A 12,757-nucleotide genomic window follows, 5' to 3' on the forward strand; every position below is an offset into this window, starting at 1 on the left:
ACGTTCACGATCTTGTTTCACAAGACTGAGTTTCTCACACTCGGCTGCTGGTGTAGATGTGAGCAAACAGATAGCCAGGGTAGCAACTGGAGTAGACTGTTTGTTCGCAACACACATAAACACACAGCCTCTGTAAAAGGAGTAATTATAGCCTGGTCCCCGTGTCCCCGTTTGCCCTCAGCGGTTCAGTCTGCTGTCTACTTCCCTCGTTTTGTGAGTTTTATTAAATGTTTCCTCACATGAAATGGTCGACTTGGCCAGCTCAGCTCTTCCTCTTTGTGACATCAGTCCTGTTTGTGGCTGTTCGCCTGTTAAATTGCTCAGTCGGTCTCACCATTGTGTCAGTGTGAGGAGAGAATCCCAATGGGTCACCCTCCCGGCTTATTTAACCCCTCGCCTCCTGGCTACCATCAGGTTTCCCATAAAGTCCAGTTTATTGTTTCTGAAGTTGGAGATGGAGAAAACGGCACACTGACTAACCAAACTGGTAATCTGTTTGCTAAAGTTGACCTTAAAATATTTTATTTAACTAGATATTAATTGGTATTTCTCCTTAAATTTAAAAGATGTTGAAACAATTCAGTTCCAACTTTTTTTTTCTTAATTTCAAAATTATTTTTTATTAAATACATGTAATCAGGTAGGTATAGATTTGGATGAAAATACTCGTGTAGTTTGATTTCAAAAATGATAAAATTTTGAAAATTCAAATTTTATTAAAGTTAACTATAGAATTTATTTTTTTAATATTTGCTCCAACTAAACAACCATCTGTTCAATAAATACATTTCTATAAATAGAAAGACACCCACGGTCACCTGACTGTAAGCGGCGTAAGAGAAGATACATTTAGTTATTTATAGTCCAGTAAACAAATTGATATTAGCTAGCCTGGCTATCTGCTTTGTTAGCGGTTGCAGTCAGACATTAAACCCACATGTCTGACTGCAGACATGGCCATAATAACCATAATAAGAGGTTATTATGGCTTTCCTGTTGTTGTTTACCCATATTATGTCTGTTTTTACAACTGGAAATATATCCAAAAAGAAAAAGTTGTTGTTGAATGACTTTAAAGGATTGTATCGGTACGGCGGAACATTTTAGAGGTTTTCAAATCTTGTACCTTGTTGTGGGAGCCGGCCCATGTTCTAATTTTTGTGTTTATATTGATCAACAGTTCATAAGCAGGATAATTTAAAACCTTTGGCCTTGCTAGATCATCATTTGCCTTAGAAAAATGATGAACAAGCTGCATATTTCACAGATTCATTTAGTTTGCCCTGCATGTAAAAAAACAAAAAAAAAAAAAAACTGGTTTGCAATTCAGACAATCATTCCGAAAATGTAAAGAAACTTTGTAAAACTTTTCCTACATTGTACAGAGTCCATTTGGTGACAGGGGAGGAAAAGAAATGTGGCCACGACTCAATAACTCGTGGGAACGACTTGTTTAATTTATGGCTTTTCATGGGAACATCTTAATTATAATAGTCATTGCCACAAATTAAACGAGTCGTTCCCACGAGTTAGTAAGTTATGGGCATATTAAGACAATTTTTTTTTTTTTTTGTCCCATGTCTTCAGACAGACTCCGTGATATTGGTAACATTTGCTGGACAACCACTGCTAAGATGTGTTGTTCATCAGAAACAACTTGGGTTAAACTCTGCTTGCTAGCATGTTTGCCTTTAGCATTAGCGTCCTTGCTGGGTTAACTAAAATTGGAGAAGATTTTTAAATCCATTTATTAAAAGCAGCATGCTAAGCACAACCACTGCTAAGATGTACTGTTCATTAGCAGACACTCCCAAAGAGTCAGGAAACTCTGCTTGCTACATTGCTTGATTTTAGCATTAGCATTGTCACTAAGCTAACGCTGAATACAAACTTAGGCTTTTGGTTTTTGCTCTGACGCAGCCTAACAAGTCTTGTTATATTTAATAAATGTTAACTAAATTAATGCATATTGCTCCCCATAGAAACAAACTAGCCTCACTGTTCTTACCATGCTTGGTAGGATAAGCAAGAATAGCATCTGTCGGAACATCTTTAAAAATCCTTTTAGTTTGTCAAACTTGGCCATTTACTCACTATTGAAATATGAATTAATAAACAAATATTCCTGATCTATAATAAAAATAATTGTATTGGCTTATATTCAATGACCCCCCCAAGATTTATTTTGTACCTCTGAATCCTGCCTCGTGTTGTTTTTTTTGACAGCTTGACAACAAAGTGCTTTCTGTTTTCCAGGTCTGAAGAGATGATTGGCAGCTGAAGAGGAGATTTGACAGAACTGTGAATCAATAACTCGGTGCTAACTCTGAAAGGTGAGCCCAGCTGGAGTGTTTGCATCAGTGGGGTCTTGACAGTTTCTGCCGGCCTATCTCCGCTCCACAGCAGCGTCTGGTGGAGCCTGATCCTTTGTGGTGGGGTGGGTGAGATAGAGACCGTGGCCTGTTTATGTGTCTGTGTGTGGAGCGAGTGGGCTTTAAATAGAGAGAGACGTCCAGAGTTAGTGAGAGGAGAGGAACTGGTGGGAGGGACCTTTACGCATGTCCAAAGCTAATTTGGGAAAGCTAGTGGAAGAGTGCTGCACTCTGCTGAGCAAGAGGAGTGACTCAACCTTACCGTGTGTCTGGTACACTCCAACTAAAGCAATTTCATTCAGTGAGTAGTGTTTTTAACATCTTAATCAAAATTAATAGCTGATTTTAAATTTAGGGTTTTGTAAAACCTGCTGATTCTGCTTCCAGCTGACTGTAATTTCTCTTTAAGCTCTTTAATATAGGGCGAGCAGAGACAGTCAGTCACTGTAAAACAGGTTTTACCTTTTATTATATTGGACAAAAATAATTGTGGAGTTGACATCTTTAAATAGTCTTTAGTGTTTATTATAGCAGTTAGTGGTTTGCATTGCTAATGCAACGGTCTGTTGGTATTTTCTTAGAAAACAGACTCCTATTTTAAGTCTGTTTTCAAATTCAGCATGCTTTATGACAGAGGTTGGAAGATTCAGAAGTATAAAACTGCAGCTTTGCTCTCTCTCACTTTCTCGCAGCCTCATTGAACTACAAACGTTCCTCTACATTTTATAGAAAGTGGTGTTTGTTAAAAATGGAGTCAGAACTGAGATCTTTAAAGCACCTTTGTGAAAATGAATGATTATTTTCCATTTAGAAGTAACTTTCATGCAACTAGATTCATCTTAAGGAACCTGGTAGCGTTTACATGTGATGTGTTCATTTATCGAAAACAGGTTTCTGACTCTGTCAGCTGCTTTCTCCATCCACCTCTACTATTTGACGCACTTTTAGGAATGTTATATCAGTAAATATGTACAGGGATGGAAAAATAAGTTGGATTATTGTCTGATTCAGATTAACAGTCGTCCCTTTCAAGTTTTGTTGTCGTCTTTTCGGGTCTTCTCACCTTCTTACTTCTTGCCAAGTGCATTTTAAGTCTACAGAGTTGTGTCTTTCTCCTTTGTGTTTCCACCTCCACTGTTTTCTTTTGTGTGGTCTCCGTGTGTGTGGGAAGGTGTACGGGTGTTTTCATGGCACCGTTCCCACTCTCCGCTCCATCTCTTCTCCTTAATCTATCCTTCCATCCTGTTCAGACCGTCTGTCGCTGCTGGCCCCCCTCTCCTCATCTCTATCACGCCTGCTGTAATGAGATTAAACTTTAGTGTATGCACTGGGCACACACACACACATACACACACACACACAGATCCAGTTAAGGAGAGCCCAGGCTTCTCTAAGGCAGCACAAGCCTGATGCCACAGTGCAGCTTGGCTTGTTTCCAATGCTGCACACTCTTGGCACGTGACCAAAGCCTCTCACTCTTAGTCTTTCCCCTCTATCAGGAGCTCCATGCTTAGGATTACAGTAACAGCAGATCTGTCCTCATAGGTGAGCTCCCCACTGAGCCATCTGGGCCTCAGAAATAATCCCATTCTGTGCCATTTAACTCACTGCTGCCTCCTACTGGCTCACGTATGCAAATAAACCAGTGACAGACAAAGAAATTAACTAAATTTAGCTTTAGGGAGTAAGATGTAGCCACTGAGTAGCATTCAGCATAAAATCTACCCTAGTAGGTCACTCTCCTACCCGTCCCCTCTCAGCTGACACAACACTGTCTCTCTGTAACTACTCCATATAATGGAGAGAGCCCAGTGGCATTTGTTGACTTTTCAATGAGCCTCTGTGTTACTCACTCTCACACAGGCTCTTCTGTTTCTCTCTCTCTCTCTGCAGCCAGTCGGCTTCGAGTCTCCTGGTGCTGAAGAGAGGGGAGTCAGACGCTGCCGATTTTCTCAGTGTTGGAGTGAGGCCCTCTCTGTGCTGCAGTGGAGGGCTTCACAGATACGGCTACTCTGGTGAGTAACCGTCACAGCTTCTTAGGAGCAACAAAACACGAGACTCTGGGTTTGAAATAATTACAACCGTGGGACAGAAAATGCGTGTTTGTGTTAGTGAGGTGGGTGTCGCTGATTTTCCAGGCTGGATGCATCACACAGTGGAGCAGTTAAGCGGGCGAGGCACACGGGACTCCTTCCCTCTGGACGGACTCAACCGGGGGCCATGGCATCCCGTGAGCGGCCGCGCCTGGCAGCCAACTGCCAGGTTCGTAACCATGACAACCAGTACACAATCTTTCCCCTTTTGTTTACTGTAAAAGTGCCAGATCTAGCCTAGAGCTGCAGCTTGGACCAAAGTCCAACCAAATGTCACTTTGGTTTAGTTACAAGCCTGAAAACCAAGGAGTAGTTTTCATTTCTTTCCCTAAACAACAAACCCAAACCCCCAGGTTATGAATTGCGATCTTGTGGAGGCGACTACTTTTAAGGAAAAAGTTTTAAAAATGATTAAACCCACTGGCAAAGAACGAAAACGGCCTGCATTTGCTGAAGTCTACTTCTGCTCTAAACAACCTAAATGAACAGGAGTAGAAATTACACATATTTTGCTTCCTTTGACTTCTTCATTTCTAAACATTTCAACGACTCTGAGAACATCAGTAACGGCACACCGAAGGCCCAAGACAAACCCGATCCGTTTTGGCATCTGCTTACTCCTGTGTGAAAACTCAACCTTGCGTGTTCGGTGATGCGTAGAGGGAATCCTCAACTTGGAGCCTTTGCGTCAATTAAGAATCTGATTGGAACGTGAAAAGTCTGATCAGGAAAAAAAAAGTAATCAGCTTTACTGATAGAAAAACAGCACCATTTTTGAGTTTCTCCTGGATGGTCAACAATTAAACTGAAAACTGTCTGATTCTATTTATCAACCAATGGCTCTCTACACACCATATACTAAATAGTCAACAAGAAGAAAAAAAACAATTGATTTTTCTGTACTTGAACACCCAAAGGTAGTATGTTTCACAGATTTAGTGAAATATACATTTTAGAAGTGCAGATCGCTGCAGTGATTATCACTATAGTTCAGCAGTACAAGCATCCTCAGAATCCGAGTCGGTCAATTTTTGTGACATAAAACTTCAAGTATGAATTTGAAAGCAGATTTTGAGCCATTCATTGCTTTTTCTGTTTTCAATTAGGTGTTCGCCTGCAATGAACCAACCGCAGCTACTTCACCATCTACCTCCTGGAGCGCTAGGTGGATTAAACCATCACAGTAAATACTTAAGTAATGGGTAAGAGCTCCAAGAAACAAAATTCACGTACTGGTCTCCTTGAATTGGCTTCTTGATGTTTTAAAAATGTGTTATCTATAGATGTCTCACCAATGTTCAACTTTTATTTGGATATCCAGGCCGATGCGGGGAGAAGAAAAGCTTGATCTCCCACCACCACCAATGTTCCCAGCAATGCATCGGGAGCAGCAGAGGCCTCCCCCTCAGCATCTTCATCCTCCTCCTCACAGAGTATGGGAACAGCAGTACGACTCCCACCATCCCCCTCATCCCCATCCGGTTCTGTCCCTGCCCAACGACCACACCATGCGTCTCTTTAATGGCTACCCTGGTAGCGGCGCACATCTGCTCAACCCACATCTTCCTCCTAACCGACCAAACCCACTGCTGAAGGTGAGAGAGGGGGAAAACCAAAGATGACACTTGCTATGCTTCAAGAAACAAATGAACCGTTCGTGTTTTTTTCAGTTGGTTTCATCATCTGCTTTGGTTTGGGGGGGTGTTTTCAGGATCCCCAGGGTCCACCACTGCTGGGAGAAGAGATGCGGGCTCAGGTGCACCAGGTAGGAGCCTCTCTAATTGGCTGTGACCTTGTCTCTTCATTATATAGACAAAAGACAAACCCAAGTCATGCCATTCACTGATTCAATGACAAGAGACATTCTAGTTAAACTATATCAGAGCTTCTCTGATATTTCTATTAACGTTAATTTCTGCACTCAGCAGAGAGGCTACCCAGGGAAGATGCCGGGGGGTCAGCTGAAGAGACCAGGTCCTCCTCTGGGGGAGCATTCGGTCATCCAACACACTCCTCCAGTGTCCCATCACATACCTCCTCATCCGGTAGTCGAGGACAACCCCAGTCCCAGCAAGAGGAGAAAGAGTTTGGATCAGGTACACAGCAGCGTATTCCTACTTATCCCGTCACCTTGCCTGTCCTCCAGTGTCTGATTGTTCGGTTTGTTTTTTAATGCTTCAATCTGTGTGCAGGTGTCCCACTCAGGGTTGCAGCATTTTTCTGGCCAGTCTCCATCATCGTCTCAACAGCAGGCGCCAGCTCACCACCACGCCCCGAAACCTGCTTTCTGGAACCCCATCCATAAGGACAACGTGTGGAAGCCCCACACGTCTGACAGAAAACATCCACAAGAGTTTCAGGTACAAACAGATGCAGAATCTTTACCTTTCATTTTCAGCTTCATTGTTTTGGTGCACGGTTAATTGTTTTCCTTCTTGTGCTCTGGTTGATCAGGAAAGTAAAAAAGGGATGTGCAGCTACACCTCAAAGACCTCTCCCAATTCCTCCAGCCCTTCTAACCTCTCACCCCATCCTCCGAACTCGTCTCCGGGAGGCTACCACCAGGGATGTGCTCCCCACCTGCAGAAAGATGTGCTACAACCTCAGGCTGTGAATCATCACTCCCCTCATTCCTCCTACCCAAATCCAAGCTCCAAACTGGACCTGGGCCCCTCCTGCCAAGCTGTGGAGCCCCGTGGTCTAAACAAACAGAGAAGCCCCCTTGGTGGGGGCCACACACCGCCTACTCCAACCAGGGGAGACAAGGATCATCGGGTAAGAGCTCAGTCGTCACCAGCAAACGCTTCTGCAACCAGCAACAAAAACAACAGCAGCAGCAGCAGTGTGCCTTACTGCCACTACCAGCCTCACCCGGGGCTACGACACCCTGGTGCTCCTCCACCCCCTCCTCCTGCCAGCAGCACCTCAGTACCTCAGCAGCAGCAAAGTGGTCCCAGTGAGGCTTGGAGATACCAGAGCAGACCCAGCAGTCATTCCCTGGTGAGTAGAAGTCAGTCAAGCTTGTATGCGAGGCAGTAATGGACTAGAAATGTCAAAACCTGCTTCATAAACTGAGCAATTTGGTTTGAACGTCATAACATGTAATAGCTAGAGTTCAGCTGCTTTCTAAAGCATAGTTCTCCAGTATACAGAGCCAGAACAAACTGTTTTACTCTGTCATTGTTTTGGATGAAACCGATGACTCTTTAAAACTGGCAGCATACAACACAATGAGGGATGTAGCTGATAAAATCAGACACCACACCAGCCATTTCAAGAATGTTGCGTCTCCAACCTGCCTTAGCCTTAACAAACACATCATTTTTTTAGCTTGAGAAACGTCTTTACTAATGTGAATTGTGCCTTTAAAATTCGAAGTAACACCAACTGATGTAACATTTTGTGTGTTTTTCAGGAGTCGAGGGTCTACACGCCTCCAGGTCTGCTACCTCAACCCCAGCAGAGCCACAATCAGGTTGTAGACAGTCGACTTTCAGGTCCCCATCAGCATCAGCGCCACATCAGTCCCACTGTGCCCCCAACCAACTCCACCCGAATGCCTGTCATCACATCCAACCCCCCCATGTCTCTGTCCTCCTGCACTAACAGCCGCTACACCAGCAGCTCAGACAGAGTGACAGTGGCTAACGTCTCTTCGAGGCCTAGGTCGCCCCCTGGTGGTTGCTCTGTGAACAACCGCACGAGTCAGAACAGTTGGAGAGGAATGATGGATCCAAAGACCCAGAACTCCACTAGCCCCAAATCTCAGATGGGTGCTCTGCTGCAGCCAGGTTGTCAGAGAGGCCAGACTCAACAACAAGACCAGCCCAAACCTCAACACCAGGAATCCACAAGATCCCCGCCTACCAATGGGAAGATGTCATACTATGCTCAGGCTAACCTCCAGCAACCTCCTCGTCCATTTTCCTCATCGTCTCTGTTCTCCGTGGGCCACCAAAGAGTGGAGGACAGTGTAATCACAAGAAGAGATTCAAATCCTCTTCCCATCTCCCCTTCTACATACTGCCCAGCTTCTCTTCCTTCTGTCAACACTTTGTCTCAAGGATCCAGACCGAATCATCAGCCGCACTCCACATCGACACAGATGTTTTCCGCTCCACAAGCTTTGACTTCTGTCCCTCAGTCGATGGGAGATGTTTTAGACAAGCTTGACGCCGAGCTGGAGGGGCATATGCAAGCCGAGGAGCGGCGGAGGAGAGACCGAGAAGAGCAGGAGAGGAAAAAGGAAGAGGAGAAACAAAAGAGAGAGTTAGAAATGAGACGAAAGCTGGAGGAGGAGAGACAGAAGAAACAGCAGCAGGAGGAGGAAAGGAAGAGAAGAGAAATGGAAAAAATTGTGATGGAGAGAAAAAGACGGGAACTGGCAAAGCAGGAGGAAGAGAGGAAAAAGCTGGAGTGGGAAAAGAGAGAGCAGGAAAGAAAGAGGAAAGAGTGGGAGAGACAAGAGGAGGAGCGAAAGAGGAGGGAAGCTGAGAGACTGGAAAGAAAGAAGAGGGAAATTGAACGGGCTAAAGAGGAGAAGAGAAAACTTGAGGAGGAAAAAAGGATGGAGCAGAAGAAAGAGGAAAGCCTCTGCAGCGCTAAAGGAAAAGAGCAGACTGCCATTGAAAACCTGGAAAGACTTCTCTCCGGAAACACCCCCACAGTGCCCCCACCTCCTCCCCTCTCCGTTCCTACGCCTCCCTCAGCCGCACCACCCTCCATTTCCCAGGCATCACCTCCGTACCCCTGGCTCAGTCGTGGCGGTTTACCTCCCGCTCCGACTACCCAGACCCCCAGCAACCCCACAGAGAGGCTACGCCCTCCTCCCCTCACACCGCAGACTGAGTACGCCAGAGAGAAGCAGCGGCTCAGGGAGATGGGGAGCAATGGTGGTGGTGGCACAACATTTAATCCCTCAACACTCAATACCTCAGGGATGAACCAGCCTGTACACCCCAGCAAACCCCCTGCAATGCAAGCAGCACCCAACCAATCCAAAGACTCTGGCAGGGAGAGAGACCTCCCTACCGTGGCAATTAGAGAGCCCCCCAAACTTTATCAGGCATTTTCTAGAGACACCCTCCCCTTGCCGCCTCTGTCATCAAGCTCAGCCGTCACCACGGGAGTCAACAAAAAGTTGACTGAAAGCAGTTGGGAAAACAATGGTACCGAATCGGACAGTGCTCAGTTTGAGGAGGAGCCCTCTGAAATGTCCACAATGCTCCCTGATGGTCTGGCTAACATTATGGCAATGCTGGATGAATCGATCAAAAAAGAGGAGGAACTGTACAGCAGTGAGAAGAACGGGTGTGCAGCTCTCATACACAACTTTATCCCAGGTGCTGATCCCATGAAGAGCTACCTGTGTGCCCCAGACCTGATCCCAGCCACAAAGCATCAGCCTAATCAGGAAGATTTGGGATCAAATCCAAGCCCACCTGTGCTCAGCCGGCAAGGCTCTCTGGCATCGCCTTGCAGCCGAACCTCATCCCTTGAGGAAGAGGAGGACTACCATAAGGCTGCCCCGAACGTTCCTCTGAGCACCAAGCCGACTGTAAACATGGAAATTGGAGTAGGGAATACAAACTACCGCCACAGTGACCTGGCTAAGCTCTATGGCCTCCCTGAGCAGATCAGAAGCGAAGCTGATGAAGAATCTGAGGAGGACTCTGAAGCCCCGTCTTGTTCTCCGCCTCCTCAAAGACCCCACCTCCATCAGACGGGGGTAAATAGTACGTTTAAGTCTTTGGCAACACTATTGGAAAGCCAGAAGTATGCCTATCGAGGAGGGCCTTTTGGGAGACCGCCTCCGTCCGCTCTGGTTGGCGTCAAATATTCCTCCTCGCTGTCGCTTGGCCCTGATATCTGCCGCCAGCAGCAAGGCAGTTCTCCCACGTCTGATTCAACAAGTCCACCATTCAGCCCCTCTGTCCCATCTCAGAAATCCTTTCCTCATTCACTGCTGGAGGATAAGAAGCTAAAAACGGAGGACAGTGACATGTGGACAGATGAGGGAGAGATGGAAGAAAGGGTGAACTCCGTGGAGGAGAGGAAAACCATAAAGCCCATTAAGGTAATCAAGACCGAACAAGAGCTGACCACCATCTCAGAGTCTTCTCTGAAGGAGCTGGGGAAGAACTGCGAAGTCATGCTGTGTCGACATTCACTTGATAGATCCGATCGCCGTGTGAAGTCGGAGGACAGATGGAAACCTGAGAAAGTGAAGGAGCACAAAGACAAGAAAAGAAAGCATGGTCACAGCCACAGCAGCAGGAAACACGAGGACAAGAAGGAAAGGAAGAAGCACAGAGAGAAGAGAGACGATGCTTCTTCTTCGTCGTCATCCTCCAGCTCCAGCCACAAACGCCACAGAGACGGCAAGAGCCACAAAGAGAAAAAGCACCGCAGAGTTCTGGGCGATCTCAATCTCCAGAGGCGAGAATCTGAGAAGGATCGGGTCCATTGTGAATTGGATAAAAAGAAACGGAAAGACGGCGCTGGCTCCTCTAGCGAGCGTGCAGCATGGACCTCGAGTTCAGGGGAAGTGTCTTCTGAACACAAAAATGCCACAGACGCCGGCTCGTTATTAGGTTCCAAAGACTTGTTGAAACTAAAGGCGCTGTCGGACGGGCCGCCCAAGGAGCTGAAGATTCGCCTCATCAAGGTGGAAAGCGGGGACAGGGAGACGTTCATTGCCTCTGAGGTGGAGGAGAAGAGGATTCCTCTCGCAGAAATCAGCATCAAGAACACTGCAAGTGAGATTATCCGCTCCTGCAAGTAAGTTCACACGGAGGTTCAGGTGTTTTCCAAGAGCTTCAACGGTATTTTCAGCTATCAAATCCTAAAGCGTATCCACATTTATTTTGTTCTGGTCTCCTTGTGATTTCAGGTCGGCTCGTATCAAAGGGAAATTCAAAGAGTCGTATCTGCTGCAAGCCTTCTCTGTTAAACCCATCATTAGCACAGATGAACCCATTCCTAGGGAGAAACTCAACCCCCCCACACCAAGCATCTACGTATGTCAACTTTTTAACACACTTCTGATCTGTAGCATAAGTGTGTTAAGTTAGAAAGCCACAGCAATGAAAGCATGTGCTGCCATCTTGTGGTGACTAAGAATCATTTTTTTCTTGTTTGCAGTTGGAGAGCAAGAGGGATGCCTTCTCTCCGGTCCTGCTGCAGTTCTGTACAGACCCAAAGAATCCTGTTACGGTCATCAGGGGACTAGCTGGATCTCTTCGACTCAGTACGTTACCAAACCTGTCACCCAAAATTAAGGAAATTATGAAAATACCTGAAAAAACCCCATCAGTTTGTCTAAGAGAATGTAGATTCTGACTCTCAATCACGATCCTCAAGATCAGAAGTCGGTAACTTCCAAAACAGGATCTTTGATGTACCGCATTTAGACTTCCTGTTATCTCCTGCGGTCTTGCGCTTTCTCTCTCTCTCTCTCTCTCTCTCTCTCTCTCTCTCTCTCTCACATCCAAAATAAAAATGTCTATTCAGATGGCTATGATAGACTTAAACATCCCCACTAACACCAAAAATATCTCTGTTTGAGTTTTTTTCTTTCAGTAACATCTACAGTGAAGACTGTTTTACTTAGCCCGATGTCATACCAATTTACACTGAACTCTTGACTTGTAATGTCTCAAGTCATCACTAATATCCATGGGAACACACTTTCTTATAATCTGTCATTGTTCTAACATTCTTTCTCAATGTTTTCAGACCTGGGACTCTTTTCCACAAAGTCTCTGGTGGAAGCGAGCGCAGACCAGGCGGTCGAGGTGAGGACTCAGGTGCAGCAGCCTGCAGACGAGAACTGGAACGCCAGCGGCACCGGTCAGACGTGGCCGTGCGAAAGCAGCCGCTCCTACACCACCATCGCCAAGTACGCCCAGTACCAGGCCTCCAGCTTCCAAGAGAGCCTCCAGGAAGAGAAAGGCAGCGACGAGGAGGACGAAGATGACGAGAAGAAGCCGCTCGTTGGTGCTGACGCTAACAAAGACGGCTCCAAAGAGAGCAACAAGTATGTATGGCGCTAAATGAGAGAAAGATTTAAAAGATCTGAATCGTGTTCTAACGCCAATGTTTTTCTTAGTGGGGAGCAGAAGCCTGTTGGAAAGATCATCAAATTCGGCACAAATATCGACCTGTCTGATCCCAAAAGGTAAGCAGAAGCTCAGTTTTTATTTACTCTTTTAGGGATGTTGCAGGCTAGAGAGAGCACGTGGCGCGACTCGTTACTGGGCGTTTGCTTAAACATCAGAGATAAATGTATAG

At 45.8% G+C, this 12,757-nt stretch overlaps 1 protein-coding gene across 1 annotated transcript in view; it reads left to right on the forward strand.

Annotated features, from left to right (window-relative positions):
* Window positions 1-12,757, forward strand: part of kdm6ba (lysine (K)-specific demethylase 6B, a) — a 54,609-nt gene that overhangs the window by 38,860 nt on the left and 2,992 nt on the right. The window contains exons 3-16 of the mRNA XM_015015978.1: window positions 2,257-2,333; window positions 4,266-4,387; window positions 4,511-4,634; window positions 5,572-5,667; window positions 5,787-6,060; window positions 6,177-6,230; window positions 6,391-6,561; window positions 6,658-6,825; window positions 6,920-7,465; window positions 7,881-11,245; window positions 11,358-11,484; window positions 11,609-11,714; window positions 12,203-12,503; window positions 12,576-12,644. Of these exons, the coding sequence (XP_014871464.1) occupies window positions 4,516-4,634; window positions 5,572-5,667; window positions 5,787-6,060; window positions 6,177-6,230; window positions 6,391-6,561; window positions 6,658-6,825; window positions 6,920-7,465; window positions 7,881-11,245; window positions 11,358-11,484; window positions 11,609-11,714; window positions 12,203-12,503; window positions 12,576-12,644 (5,396 nt within the window). The 5' untranslated portion in view covers window positions 2,257-2,333; window positions 4,266-4,387; window positions 4,511-4,515. The remainder of the gene's footprint in view (window positions 1-2,256; window positions 2,334-4,265; window positions 4,388-4,510; window positions 4,635-5,571; window positions 5,668-5,786; window positions 6,061-6,176; window positions 6,231-6,390; window positions 6,562-6,657; window positions 6,826-6,919; window positions 7,466-7,880; window positions 11,246-11,357; window positions 11,485-11,608; window positions 11,715-12,202; window positions 12,504-12,575; window positions 12,645-12,757) is intronic.

Source organism: Poecilia latipinna, unplaced genomic scaffold, assembly GCF_001443285.1.
Source record: "Poecilia latipinna isolate Pla-1442-1.1 unplaced genomic scaffold, P_latipinna-1.0 Scaffold1972, whole genome shotgun sequence".
NCBI lineage: Eukaryota > Metazoa > Chordata > Actinopteri > Cyprinodontiformes > Poeciliidae > Poecilia > Poecilia latipinna.